The sequence below is a fragment of the Columba livia genome, chromosome 3, assembly GCF_036013475.1.
Source record: "Columba livia isolate bColLiv1 breed racing homer chromosome 3, bColLiv1.pat.W.v2, whole genome shotgun sequence".
NCBI lineage: Eukaryota > Metazoa > Chordata > Aves > Columbiformes > Columbidae > Columba > Columba livia.
In genome coordinates, this window is record NC_088604.1 from 116,957,145 (window position 1) to 116,972,892 (window position 15,748).

General features: G+C 38.5%; 1 protein-coding gene across 8 annotated transcripts in view; it reads right to left on the minus strand.

The window, feature by feature from the left end:
• PLCB4 (phospholipase C beta 4) overlaps positions 1–15,748 on the minus strand; it is a 183,950-nt gene that overhangs the window by 50,511 nt on the left and 117,691 nt on the right. For all 8 annotated transcript variants that reach the window (XM_065059873.1, XM_065059877.1, XM_065059875.1 and 5 more), the window contains 8 exons: positions 11,830–11,911; positions 10,614–10,714; positions 9,941–9,998; positions 5,033–5,141; positions 3,213–3,423; positions 2,489–2,582; positions 1,766–1,845; positions 1,217–1,301 (listed from right to left, as the gene is read on the minus strand). In XM_065059873.1, the coding sequence (XP_064915945.1) occupies positions 1,217–1,301; positions 1,766–1,845; positions 2,489–2,582; positions 3,213–3,423; positions 5,033–5,141; positions 9,941–9,998; positions 10,614–10,714; positions 11,830–11,911 (820 nt within the window). The remainder of the gene's footprint in view (positions 1–1,216; positions 1,302–1,765; positions 1,846–2,488; positions 2,583–3,212; positions 3,424–5,032; positions 5,142–9,940; positions 9,999–10,613; positions 10,715–11,829; positions 11,912–15,748) is intronic.

Genomic DNA, 15,748 nt, shown 5'->3' on the forward strand with positions numbered 1-15,748 from the left:
TAAACCTGCCCTCCTCTTCCAGTTGAGGTACCAGAAAACAAGCACTCATAAAATACACCTTCCAAGCTCCTCCTGCCACCTCTGCAACATTTGCTTTGTGAGCAGCTGCAGACTGAATTCACCCACGAGGAGGAATGGACACAAAATGCAGAAAGATCAGTAGTGTTAGAGAGCACAGGCAGCTGAGGTTTAAATTCTGGGCCCTGAGATAGCAGCACAGCAGCCTCTGGCCAGCTCTACTTTAGGCTTTCCTGAAAGCAGCTGGAAGCTGTCTTCTGTGGGGAACGTGGCAAGGTGCTACACACACCATAGGGGAACACTACAGATTTAGTTCTCCGGGATGCACTTTTCAGGGCAACAACCCAATATTCACTGAGCCTTGTGCATTGTTGTCCCTGTAAAGCACAAGGAAAGCCAAGGGAAACAGCTCTAGAGATGATAATGCCAGGAGGCCCCTTTGCAGAGGTCACATGGACAGGAGCTGAAAGGTAAGGCAGAGTCCTCCTTGCCATGGTCCCCACAGCACTAAAGAGCATCTGCAGGCTTTGGGTGGCTGCTGGCAGACTGAACACATTGCTCAGGAGAGTAAGCAAGGCCTGGAGGAGTAGCTGCAAACACTGGGTAACAAGCTATTAAGTCTCAAATATTGTGTTTGTGAAGAAGTGTCTGTTATTGTCTCCTGCCATGCAGGAGAGTGAAGTGCATGCAGATTACAGTGCACCTGATAGTTCAAATGAGGCTGCAGGGAACTCTTCATGCTTAATTTAATTCTTAATGCAGTAGTGGGGACCACTTAGACTGCAGGACCTGACCTGGAGCACAAAGCATGCAGAGTGCAGCTGAAGGAAGAGGTTTCCTCAGCTGAGACCATGCAATTTATAATTAATTGTTTTTCAACAGTGACTGGCAATTTCAGAGTTATGCATGACCTGCAAATACAATGTATGTGGTGTATTTTATGCAGGTGCTGATATTACGTCACACATCAAGGGGATGGATTTCCCCAGGCTGCTTGACAGAGCCCTGTGCAGAAGAGATTAAACAAATCAGATAAGGCCAAGTTTGTACCAAAAAGCAGACACCCAAAATCACTAGAAATTTTTAAAAGCACAGGACTGGCAGTGAACAGCAGTATGGGTGATATGATTCCAGTTTATAATCTCTTTTAAATCTAGCTAATATAAAAAAATACAAGCACTGGCAGAATATAACATACTGGATGTGTTTCTAGAGGCTGCTTCAACAGGAGATCTCCAAAAAGATCTTCACAGTATTTTGACATCTTGTACTGCTGATATTTGCTGGAAAAGATAATATTGGTTAAATATAAAAAAGAAACCACTATTACTCGGCAAAATAGAATAATACTAAGTGATGTAGACATCCTAAATTATATACTGCCCACTTTCTCTCAAGTGAGAAGTATTACTTTACTGAAATTATACTGTCAATAAAAGTCCATTATCTGACATAGATGAATTTAGTAAGACCAATAATGCAGATTCACTATATCCAACACAGCTAATGGAACATCCAAATATATTTCACAGCTTTATCACAGATAAAAATGTTGCCAGTACTAAGCTAGATAAAGATTGACTACTATATTAAAGCACAGTCTCTTCCAAGTGACATTCAGTATACCTGCATAGCCCTACACAGTTCTCAATTATATTCAAATTATAGTCTTTTTGAGCTTTATCTTCTCTCTCATACATTGCACTTTAAAAAACAAAGCAAAAAGCCCTACAAGGGCATCACATACCTGCAGTGATTTTCAAATGAAAGAATTACGGGATATTCTGACGTAACAAATGCTGTTTCCTTAATGGCTTGAATTACATCCTATAAAATGCAATAATATGATTCAAATTAGAACAGATCAAATTAGAGTCATAATCAAACAGATTTTTTTTTGTTCTCCACCCTGAGAAACACAGAGCTGAGTCTCAAATATGCTAAGGGAAAACTAGAACAAACTATGCACTTATTCTTCCCCGTTCCCTGCAACACCCTGGACTCAGCGCCCAACGGGTACCTCACTGCACTAGTGGCTTCAATGGCAGCTTCACCTCAAGCCCATCAATGCCACCCCTGGACCCGCTGCCATCTTCTCTTGTCAGGGAGAATTTCTACTTCCAGAATAACTCCTGCATCTTCAGGGTTTTTCCGCAACTAAGGAACTTCTCAGACAACAGAAAAGGTATTTATTCTGTGGTGCAAAGAGCACAGGATGTGAAAATATGGGGCAAAAGAAGCAAGCCTGCTTCCTGTAGTTTCTGTGACAAGGCAGACGTGACACAGGGGGTGTATGATGCGAGTTGGAAACAAGCCCTAAGATCTGGGGACAAGAAACCATGCCTACACAGTCTGCCGGTGTGTCACAAAGAGCAGCGTCTGGGTGCTGAGGAGGGGAGGTGTCCTGCATGGATCCTTGTCCAGGGGTTCTACTGGGACTTACTGCCAGGTGTAGCAGTCAGGCATTTACCTTGAAAAGAATATCTGTACACATTGCTTTTCCATGCGTTATTATTGGCTCTTGGTCTTCACCTTTGCCATCCCAACAGTCCAGCTCTACACACCTAAAGGCCCAAGAAAAATGATGTCAGATTCCTTATTGTTTCAGTACAGGCGAGCTACTCAGGACAAGTTCTGAGCTGTGATGTTCAGAGCAGTAAGTTAAGAAGCAGTTTGGGGTATTCTACAATTTATTTTAAGCTGCACATGTGTAATTTCAGACTGCTTTAAAATGTTGGGTATACTACCTTAAATAGAATATGTGTGGGTCAATATATTTACACCTGAACTTCAATGTTTCCAGCACTGTAACACTCTTCTAATTTATTTTCTTACTCAGTTAATTGTGACACATTCCACTATTTCAAGAAATAAAGCAGGAAATCATAAACAGATTCTCATTTACATATAAACTTAATTACAAAGCAGAAAGCCGCCTGAAATTCTTCAGTTGTCATTTTAAGATCAAACTTCTGTTATCTTCCTCACAAACTCTCTCCTGATATCAGTTTTTACATTCCACTGCCTTTCAATGCTTTTTCTGAGAGAAACAGCATCTTAAATATGTAATTTTCATTTACCACACTAATATATTTATACATTCAACTATGCAATATATCAACACCAAGGTATATTATGTAGCTTTCCAGTATTAGATTCACAAATATTAAAGGCTGTTATCTCCTGCTTCCAACCTGCATCCCGCCAAAAGCACTTGTCTGTACATCTCCACCGAAGACTTGCCACCAAACTGCCTGCCTGTTAAATATGTATTGTGAGAGGAACTGATGAAATAATGAGCCAAAGGATGGTCCATTTCTTGATATAATTCCAAGCGGTCTAGGAAAACTGGAGCATTTTCATCTGACATCAAGTATCTGCAAAAGCCATCACTTGATATGACACCTAGAAGGAAGAAGAATGAGTGGTAAATTACTCCTAGAAATTTAGAGTGGGCAGGAATCAAACTGTCTCATAGAGCACGAACCCTAGGACGAAAGCTATGTTTAAACAGGCTTCTGCAAGCAAACTGAAGCTCTCCCCCTTCCAGTTTTCCAAGCTGACCAGTAACTGCATTCCTGGTGCAAAACCTGCCATCGTGTTCCCAAACAACAAGAAAAAAATCAGATGGCCATCTAGCTCAATATCTGACATCCAGCACTCACCATTAGTAGACCTAAGGCATCAAGAGGATGAGAGAAGAAGGCTAATAAATAGTGACATCTCCTCAGAATGCTCACAATAATTTGGGGCTCTGGGACTTTGTGAGCTTGCATGTACCAGTCTTCTACAGTATTTTTCTCCCCTCTTTCATACTTAGTCCTGCCCTGACTGTGCTACATCACTGTTAATCAGCTTGCAGTTTGTGCACAGACTGTACTCCACTGACAAAAACAGGTGGAGGTGTACCTGAAAACATTTGCATGTGTTCAGGAAAATCTAAGATACCTTCAAGTTGACTGTTTGAAAGAAATAAAATGAAAAGCAAGTCATTTTCTACAAGGAACATGGGATGGACAGTAATCCAGAGGACAGAATTCTTAACACCTTTCTCTCATCTGCTGTTATATGCTTCAAAAATACAAAAAAATGTTCTCATTAAAATTTATCCCCTGATTGATAAAGTAAGAATCATCAGTAACGCAATATCAGTTTTTAAGTGGCCAGGAGACTGGAAAATGATCTAGGTTAGGGAAGAACAGATTACTCACTAAGAGTCACTAGAAAGAATAGTTATCTGGCACTAATTTGGAGGTTGCTTTCTCTAAAGCCATGGATGAACACTCAGCTCTTGTTAAGGCACGGGCTGCAGGAGTCCCACTTTTATTTTGTTTAAGACAACTTTTCTCTTATACCGAGAACTCCGGTAATCCTGCTTTTCATTCTGCTCCTCACATTCTGAAATGAATCCTCTACTGAAGCTCAAGTTTTCTGTGCTTTGTGTCAGCCAGAGGTGAACTGTTTGGAAGGTCTTATTCAAATCCTCTCAGCTGATTCTGAGTTTTGGAAGGGGAAGAAAAAACGGGGTGAAATGGAATTTTCAACTTTAAGAAAGTTTTTATTTTGTTGGTCACTGAGAACTCAAAAGCAGCAGCACAAATTATCTCACATGATACGCACTCCTAGCGCATCATTTAGTGGAAGAGAGTCACAGGTGACCAAGTGTGCTGTGCAAACAATAGCTGAGACTTCAGCAACTTATCAGAGCTATCTGTGCTCATCAGAATGGCCTTGGTATATCTGACGTGCACTGACCACTTTGTATCAGGAAGGCTGTCTGTGTAGCCACACTACAACCTGGATCAGGGAAATGACCCTCCCAGAAAACCGTTGATTTTGAGAGGGAGATATTTTTCAGCAGATCCGTTTCCTGATACAGTTCACCGGTCGGCCACCCCAGTGCTTGCCCCTTGACCACAAGGACTGTAAGCTCCCTTTTAAAAGTCTGGCTGCTTTGAAATGAATTCCCCAAATGCCCCAAACCAGTGAATACTAAATTCCTTCCCATATTTACCTTTTTTCTTCAAGTCTTCATCTGGTTCATATGTCTCAATTATCTGCATTGCTCTTTTTGTGTCATAAAAGGGAAATAAAATTTCATTGAGCCGAGGGTCTCGTTGATGCTAAGGTTAGAAAACAACGGAATTCAGCAAAACAATATAGTGCATGGCTATCATCCAAGAGCATTTCATTACTGCAGATGAGAAAGAAAGAAGTGGACATTTAAAAAAAAAAAAACAAAAAAACAAAAAGGAGCCCTAAAACTTACAGAATATTCAATAGTAACTTTAGTTTTAGACAGAAAATAAACTTTATCTTTCATAAGAAACCTAGGCAGTTTGTTTATAAAAGTATTTTTAAAAAAACCCAGTGCAATCATATTGCTATTGCTTGTTTATGAGAATAATGACTGCACACGGCATACGTGCAAATGCAATGTTGAAAATAAACTGCTAAATCTCTCTTCTTTGTAAATTCTCTCCCTAATCTTTTTTGTAGGTCATGTAAACTGACAGACTTGACAGATGGCACCGTAATCACCTCTGCAAAAATGCGGATCTTCAGCAGTATCTACAGCTAAAGTAAAAATTAAAAGTAAAATAAAGCTATGCTATAAGTACAGAATTTGAAACCTGAATTTAGAAATTTAGAAATGATTATTTGTGAATAGTAGAAACACCGTATAGTTTCTTAGAATAAATATATATGACTTGAAAGAGCTTCACAGTATCATCTCTTCATTTCGCAGTAATTTACAATATTAGGTTTTCATAATATATGTAATATTTAGATACAATTTAGCAGTGATTTTTAATCCACTACTAAAACTCAGAGTTTTTAAGTTTCCACTTAATGTGTGCTATGTTAGTTTTGTTTCTCTCCAAGCTGGATTAGAGCTGCACACTGTGTGCCTGATTCTCCATCAAAAAGAAAACTGAAAACGGAGTAGTGGCGTGTAAGCAGATGCAATAAAACATAAATAAATAAATATGACTGTGAAAACACTCTTTTACTCCAGTAGGTGCCTAGTTTTTAAGCTTTAGTTTAAGCAGAATTCAGAAATGTAACAGGCCACCCCCATGTTGGTGATCAATAATTTGGAGTAGACAGGATGGCATTGACATGGCTTGGCACAGCACTATCAGCATTTGCTGTAATTTCTTATGTGTAAACTTTTCGACATTTTTTTCAAGGAAAAAAAAGCAATATCCAATCAAAAAATAAACACTCGATCCCTTTTCTTACAATCAATACCTTAGTGCATGTGCTTGATTAATTCCAAGAAATTACAACCAATGCCAATTTAATCATGCAATTAAGGAGGGATCTTTCAAGTAATGCTATTGACAGTCTGCAGCATCTGAAATACAGCAGTTTCATTCAATACAGATCAGCGGTCTGGATATCTAAGTAAAACTCAGATGAAATATAATATCAGAGCAGATGGATGCAGAACATAACTTGCTAAGCAGCACACAACAGCAACTCAACACTGGCATGCAACAGTACAGTCTACTGTGACAAATGACAAGCTTTATACCATTAGTGACAATACACCACTTCACAAAATTGGAAGAAATAGTAGGAAAGGTTCTTAACTCAAGAAAAGTGCACTTCCCTACTCTCTCTCTTATACAGTTAGTCATCGCAAACAGAAGAAAATAAATGGGATAAAGCAAAACTCATCTTGAGAAAGAGACCCAGCATTATTGTAAGGTGCTAAGAGAAAAAGACTCTTCTTGTAGCAATGATCATTAGTCATTATTGATTTTCCATTTGAAATAAAGCGAGCCTTTAAAGTTTACTTGCTTTAAAAAATGAAGCAAAATTGACAACTAATTACGTTTTTCTTAAAAAAAAGCATGGATGAATGCTTACTAGTGCCTCTTGGGAAAACGTTCTGCACTACTGAGCTTGTTGGCACAGGGAAATTGTAGCCCAAAAGCTGATCAAAACTAAAAGCATGAAGCTTCACCTAGAAAGCAAACATGTCCCAGGCCTAATCACACATGTCTGTCAAAGTCATATTGATTGTTCTAGTTACTGTATTAGACAGGATGCCCTTACACTAGACATTCTTAACTATCTGAAAGCGTGGGGACAAAGAATGCCCTATGAATCTTCAAAGAGAGAAACATCATTTTGCCTTCCCAGCCTGGTCATGCATCTCCTCTCTGAGTGGATACAAACTAAGACGCACAGCAGTTAACAATGCACCAGAATCAGTTTTGCTTCTTGAATTTGTCCTGTGCAGCAGGTAGAGGGCTGTCCTTTCATGAAGATGAAAAAAAGACGGAGACAAAAAGAGCAGGGGAGTGGGAAGGAGGGAGGAAGAGCAAGCAAGAGGAATGGAGGGATGGAGGGAGGGATGGAGAGCAAGGAAGTGGGAAAGAGCAGGATAGAAAAGGATGACCTCACACCTCCTTCCCAGGAGAAAGGATGAGTCCTGGTCAGACTACTGAATTTCCATTTTGACAGTTACTTGACTTATTAATTTATCACTGCAAATGAACAGCAGGAGCAAATCTCACTAGTAGTGAGCTCAGTTCTTTTTCTACTACATTTTATTTTTTCAAAATTTGACTTCAAAAAGACCTAGACAAAATAGTCAGTGCCCGACACTAAGTGAATTCCTAAAACCTTCCCAGAAGCTTTAATACTGATACACATCTATTTAAATCAGCAGTCATCCAGCAGCATTTAAAAATCAACCAGAGACAGCTGTTTGGAAGAACTCCAGGAAAGCAGCTCACACTCTCCACTCATAACCAGTAACGTACCCTTTGTGCTCCCTTAAAAACCCGTAACACTAAGAGCTTCTGCAACGTGCCCTGGAGGCTACTGAATTCAAAATGATTTAGCTTAAAGACTCTCATGAAGAATTGCTCTGCCAAGTAACTCCCCTCTCCTATATAAAGATAATAATCCTTTTATACTTTCCAGCATTAAACAGCACTAATTGCAGTGTTGGCCAGCTGTCAAGGGGACAGAGACGACCCCTTCAGAAGGGAGATTTTGGGTCATTTAGTGCCTTTCAAATCACAACCAAAACTCTAAACTCTATTTGGAGACCAGAAGACCTGCAGCACAGAGCCAAAGGCATTAGTTTCAGTCATCAGAATGAATGTCCTACTCTATAAAATCACTTGACTAATTTTTCCCAGCTCTGGTCACCAACCAAAGGGCCAACTACAAGATTTCAAAATGCAAAATGCGTCAATAAGAATGTAGCCAACAAGATGCATCTTTCTCCGATACTGCCCATAAAATAAGACTTCTGATTCTGTAAAAAGAACGGCTACAACAATATAAAACTGAGAGCACAACAATCCAATTCTAATTCTGTAATCAGTTCCTTGAGATAGCCAGGAAGTTCTTACAATTGCTGGCAGCACTTCTTCAGAAGTTTGGGCTTCAAGGAAATGCACTTTAAGCTAAAACAATTACAGAGATCAAGTTTAAAATAATGATAAAACAGTAATTTACTGAAAAATGAGGAATAACACTAAAAAAAAAAAATCAGAAGCTAATACGGTTTAACGTGTGGACAGGGCTGTGTGCTTCAAGCAGTGAAGTGTATCTATCACAACAAGTGAATTGGGGGGCTGAGGTACTTTAGGGTGATCACTTAGAATTTCAATCACAATGTAACCCTTTCTTTCTTCAATGCAGAAAACAAAAATCACACGCGTTAGCTATGACCCCAGTCCTGCAAACGCTGAGATACTGAACTTTGTAAATAGCTGTGACAAAAGAATATCTCTCAGTATTAAGATTAAGCACGTGCTCCAATTTGCTAATAGAGAGAACTATGGGTACATGAACCAGGGCCCCAAGTGTGTAACCATTAGTCCTGAAGCTGTTAATCTTCTCACTATCTACATTTTTTGAATACTCTTTCTCCATGTAATACAGGTTTGGTGAAGAGTAGGGCATGCCTTGCCTCCTGAAAATGAAAATCATATGCTAAATTTGATATGTTGGGAATTTATTGCTTGAATCTTCATATAGCAGTATCACATTTATAAACGTATACATTTATAAATATAAAATACATTTATAACTAGTAAAATAATTTTAGATGGGCAGATTTTTGGTAATGCTCTCAGTCCCTAAAAGATCATGTAGAGAGATAAAGCAGCTATCCATGTTCCAGATGACAAGAATCTCCAAGTACAAAAACAAGTAGAATATGCCTATTTTCCATATGTATGTTCTAATCAAATCTACACAGTGTACTTAATGTTGCAGTTCTGAATGAGTCCATCTACTATAACTTACTGTGCTTTAGGAATAGAAACCCCATGCTATTTATTGAACTACTTTGCACACGCATGATATTTTTAAGAAATGCTATTAATACTCTTGTCAGCAACTGCATTAGGGAAATAGAGCAATAAAAATACTTCCTCTTTTTCTGCAGATATAGTATTTTAAAAAGACATATACAAAATCTTAAAATACCCTCTTAGCTCTTAGATTTATAATAGATCGAAATAATACTGTTGCGAAGAATCAAACCACTGTTTATAAAAGCCTACTTCATTTTTCCTACTATTCAGAAGGACTACCAGATATATTTAGCTGTGGTCGACAGGTAAAGTAACTGCTTATAATAAAATACCAGGTGTATTTTACTTGAAACTGCATTAAATGTAACAGTGTAAAATGTATAAAACATACATAACACACAACATAGCACAACAGCAAGTAATCAACAGATGCAATCTGCAAAGCCAACATGTAGAAAGCACAACAGACAAGGTTGGAGCTGATTTTTGCACCTGGATGTTACCATAATGGAAAGATCAGCGGATCAAAAGCACAGCAAATAATGACATGATTCATGCAATGGAAAGATTGGAAGAAGCAAGCCACTGCAGACAGACTTGTATGGTAGTTAATGTATGAAAAAGCTTACTTCATTTAGAAAGCTCACTAATTGGTCTACCGTTAAATAATCAGTTTTGTCTCCATTGCTGAAAAGAAATTTATTAGAGAATGTAAGTTTTCATATACGATGCTACAGTAGGTATGATTTACATGTTGACATTGTTGATACTTTTAAAACCACCTACTTTTCTACCTGAAGTAGCTCTATAATCTTAAAATGGACAGTCATAGAAAACATACTAACTGTCTATGCTTGGCACAGTATATCTCCCGTACTTCCTATACCTTAACAAACATTACTTCATAAAACAACATGTCAGTCCTCCGGCTGAGAATAAATTGAGTGACAAAACTTTTAAAACTTCAAATTACTTATTTAATTTAGTTAGTTCACATACTTTGTTAATCACCTACAGGAGCAAGTTAAAATTACAGTAGTTAGTAAAGCCAATGCAAAAAAAAAAAGTTCCAGGTGCTTTCTCTAATTCATGTAAAAGTTGCTCTAAAATAGAGAGTGAACTTTTACATTAACAGTCTGACAGGGAAGGGGAAAAACATAGACTTGAGTTTGTCTTAAAATATTGCTGATGCTACTAGGATTCAAGGTTAGATAATCTTTACCTTGTTCTATTACTATTAGATATGGACTAAAAATATGGCAAAATTAGTTTAAAGCAAAATTATATTAAATTTGAACTTACATCTTCTTAAAGAGGTCCTCTATGTCAGTTCGGGGACATATCTTTTGGGTGAGCTCATAAAATTTCTCGTAAGTAAATGCTGCAGGTTCAATTTCATCATTCTGTAACAAAATGCAAAGGTACATTTATCCAGCAAAAGAGAAGTAATATGCTCTTTTCCCAAGAGCATATCTTAGATCAGCAAAAGCAATCGAGAATGTTTTTAACTCTTTACCTAATATACGGTTACCTAGTCTCTTTTGTATTTTCTGAAAACAGTTCTTAATCCATCTTTATCACAGATCAGTTTGAAGCGCTTATACTCTGACCTCACAGTAACATTAATTCTACATAAACACAGAACTGAAAAAATCTCTATTTTTCTTCTGAAGCTTAAAAAAAAACCCAAAATAGCATACAAACTTCAGGATTCTTATACTGAAGCCAAGGAACGTTGAGATAAAGTCTCAGGTTTGGTGCAATGGTTTTAAAAAGCAAAGCAACTCTCATACAGGGCATGTAAAATTTCTATGAGCTAACACTAACACATTCAGTATGATGTCCTCCTCCAAACAAGATGGGCACTGCAGCAGAGAGGAACATTTTCATCTCAGGTGCCAAGCACTGCGACAGCTGGGGATTCACGTCTTTCTCCCTGGCTGGAGACGGCGAGCTGAGCCTGCAGGGCTGCCGCTCACCAGGCACTTGCTGCAGACAGGCCAAGAACCACGGGCTGGAGGCTCCAAAAGGAAAGAAGGGAGAGCCTGGGCAGGGAATAAAGCCAAAAAACCAAGCCGCAACTGTCAGCAGGCGCCACCTCTCCGGGGCTGTTGGCAGGGCCTCCTGCTGCGAGTGGGACAGAGCTGGACAGCAGGTCTCCAACAGGAGGGGACAAAGAGCAGGAGAAATCCAAGAAATGTGGCTGAGAGGACAGCACACACACACACACACAAAAATCACATCCATATTCTGTGCTCATATACTTTGTATAAATGCGTGAAAGGTAGTCTGTAACTGAAAAGAAAGGAAGCTTCACCTAAGCAGTTTAAGGACCACTATGTCATCCACATTTAATTACATTTCTGTTTTAGTAAACAACCCACCGTGATGAATAAGTTACTTATGAACAATAGGCATGTTTTTGTGTGATGCAAACGACTTAGATCACAGCTACGAATGTGAATGATTCATCAACTTTTTTGTATGCAAAAAAAAGTTCTTCAAAACCATTACATACCTTTCCACTGGGAAGACCTAATTCCTTAAGTGCCTGAAAGATCACTTTTTCTGTTTTACCTGATGCAAAGGTTCTGGTAATGCTAAAACAATAAAGAGTGGGGGGAAAAAAGGAGAAATGTTAGTCACTTCTTAAACAATCACTTCTCTCTCTTTTTGCTTTTACTGCCAACATTTTCCTCTGGCTTCAAATGATGAATGTAAGCATCTTCCAAGTAATAGCCCAGCTGAAAAACTGCCCTAAGCTTCATAGGGCAGCAGTGCTCTGCCTGCAAGCTATCCATTAGAAAATATATCAAAATAATGAACTGCAAAAAGAACAGAAGAGGGTTTTTTCCAATATACTGGGATACAGAGCCATGCAAAGCATTGTTCTGTTGGCTCTTTTAAACCCCATGCATAGATAGATGACTGTGTTTAAAAAGTAGCAGATTCTGCAGGTGAGGAGACTGGTGGCTCCAGCCATTCCTGGTTGTGGTGACTTCCTTTCCAAGCATTAACCCAGGCTTCCCAGGGCACCCATGAGGCTGGCAGGAACCACTGCCAAGAGCAGTTTTCTCCCTCTTTCTTTTTCAAGCAGTCGCTACCGGCAAGAGACTCCTCCATGCATGTTGAACCTCATTCCCGGCTCCCCTGCCAGCTGCAGAGCTCCCTCCTCCCTTCAAATGCTCCCTCACCTTACGAACATCCACGCTCTGGACATACTAAGCACAACTCATTTACGAAGGCCTCAGCTGCCACTTAAATATTTCCACCAAACTGATTAACATCCACCTCCTTCCGCAAAACAGGAGTGTTTTCACCACGCATGAGACTGACAAACTGGTTTCGCTTGAAATTAAATGAATCCAATTAAAGCTTAGCTATTTGGTGTGATTAATGTGGAAGCGTATGGTCTATTCCTGTTTCCATTTGAGATTAATTTGAACAACCTCTAACTCTGGAAAAGTAGATCCAAACTTGACAGCTCTCCTTCCCTCTGTGTAGGCTCTAAGCTAAAATGATGTGTCCCACAACAGAAGGCTGTATGCAACATCTATTTCTAGTGCTAACAAAACTTGCACTTTGGGAAAGACTCTACAGTTGCTTGACAAGAATATGTTGCTTTTCATCATCAAATGAGACAAATGTTTGCTGAGATTTTTTTGTTAATCTCATGCATACTAAATAATTTCACATGGTGATAGACATGAAACTGCTGCTGTTATTTGTTGCCATGGCAATTCAGTTGTTTTACTCTCCAAAATACTCTAAACCGCCTCTGTAAAGATCTTCATACTAATAAAATTAAGATCAGAAAGCTGAAGATCTAAATGATAACATAATATTTTAAAAAATCCTGGTCTTTTTTTACTGTGTTCTTACAACAGTTAGATTTCTATGTCCCTATTTAGGCATCTAAATAAGTTATTTGATTTTCCAAAGCTGATAAGTACCAAAATGTTTTCATTAAAATATAGACTGAATTTAACTTTAGGCACTTGCTTCTTAAAAAATTTCAGGTGTTTATTTTTCTATCCATTCGAAACCACAGAGCTCTACAATTTACAACCTATCTCCAAGCCCAGTAAAAAATTATACGCCTGTGCTAATGAATCGGGCCTCAATAATAAATGTCATGTAAAACGCAAGTTCAAAGCATAAGTAATTAATCAGAAACTGTGAGCCAGTATTCCATGGCTGCAGGGAACTTATTTTTTGATGCCAAACTATTTTTTATTTCAACAAAGACGACAGCAAACATAGCAGCAATTTGTAATGAAAGCAACAGTCTGGGAAAGACTGCATGAATCAGAAAAGATTGTAAAAATACAGCATGACACTTTCATTTTGCTAAGGATATTGTGAATAAAACTACTTTTCCCTCTGTCAGAATAGACTTAATCTGAGCAGATTTACATTTCCCTTGTTGTACATCTTGGAAGAAATACGGCTATTTCAGATGCAGGCAAGTTACTGGTTGATACATACATATGGGTGTTTACTCCTCGTGTTCTACTGTGGTTTGGGGCTTTTTATGCTAACATGTCAATCTACTTGCTCATAAATAGTCAAAATATTTCTCAAATTTGAGACTGAGGGGTACGAATCTATCGTGCCTGTTGATGGATTAAATGACTTGGTTACTTCAGACCTTCACCACTTTCCAGCCATTACTTAAAAAAAATCAAGCCAACACATAAACTGCTCAATTTTTTATAGTGGTTCCACCGAATTTATCAGTTTTGCTAGAACTGAAAGTACCACTGCCTACACTGTAGAAGAAATCATCTAAAACTACAATTTCCATCTAAGTATTGAAACATATGTCTTCCAGACACTCTGGAGTAATCAATACAAAGCATATTTATCAAAAAAGTGTAATTTCAAAATTAACTTAAGCTATACGGTAAAACAGGTGTAAGCCTCATTTTTCATAGCTTAGCTTTTTCATTTTTTTATATACATTTTTTTCATAGTTAGAAGCTAAATTAGCTTAAATCCTTTTAAACGTAGTTATTCAAGGGATAAGCATAGATTGATCAAAGCTCATTCCTAAACAGGCTCTAGCTGAACAGGTGCAACTTGTGCATTTGGAAAATCCATTTTCTGCCAACAGAAAGTTGCAGAAACCAAACAGAATCAGTTTCTTTAAAGGCTGACCTTTTTAGTCATCATTTACAGTAGTGTTAAAATCTGAAGATATAAAATATCTTACCAAATGCCCTGTCCTTGTAAGATCTGTAGATGTAGTTCTAGACTCATACTGCTAAAATTTACTAAAGTCCAAAAGACAATCTGTGCTCTCCTAAGGTTTTCATATCACTAATTGCCAGAATTTCTTCTCTCCCATACACAGTAGGTTGATAGAAATAGATTTATGCCCCAGAGTACATTAAAATCCAGAAGAAGAAGAACCTTTATCACTCTGCAACGCCCAACTGTACTAATGAGGAATCAGGAATATTTATGCCATTTATCACCAACAGCCTAAGGAGTTTCAGCTTCTTAAGGCTCATCATTCCCTATGGCCATGTGCCAGCTGCAAAAATGTGTCTTAAACCTGGAAAGAAATGCAAGGAGCTCTGATTTCTCAGGTGAGTTTTTATTTCTCTTGGTGTTTTACTGCACTTGTATGTAAAAATGAACTAAAGGTGATCTGGTGATACACATTCCTACAGCTTAATACATCTGCCAGGAAAGAATAACCTTCCTACCTGTATCCCCAAACTGCTTTTCCCCTTCATTCATATTCCTCCTCTATGCCTTTCCCCCAGCCTCTCACTGACATCTCTCCTAGTCCTGTCACCCCAAAAGTTTGGCACATTCGTCCACGCCAACATGGCACATTCCTTAGAACATCCAGATGTGAAGAAGAATCAGCTTCCCTCTGCACAGCATGGGATAGTAGAGCCCTTACAAATTCATACTGCAAACTAAATGCAAGGTAAAATATTTCAAGGCATAAACAGTTTCAGACAAGCTAACGCCCTATAGATTCATACCAAGGAATAAAGCTCTATGTTCAAACAAAGGCATAACACTCTGGAGTCTTGAATCTGCCTCTGTAGTATTTCTCCCTCATCTTTACCCTTCATTTGATACTCCTCATGGCACTTCTGCACAGAAGGTGCCCCATGGCAGTTTAGTTCAAGTTTGAGAAATAAGTCGGGGCTTGGCAACATGAAAGCTGAAAGATTAATACACTGAAGCAGCCTTAACACTGTCAAGGTGTCACTTGAGTCATGAAATTAAAGAAACCTGTAAGGCAGCATGGCAGGCCCTTTGTCTTTTTGCAGATTCCATAGATGCAAAATCCTCTTTCTTCCTTAATAAAAAACCTTCTGTGAGGCTTATCTTACAAAGTCCTCCTTCTTGCTCCCTTCTGTGAGTTTCTATTTATGAAAAAACAGCATGCCCCAAAAGTGTGGTTTTCACAG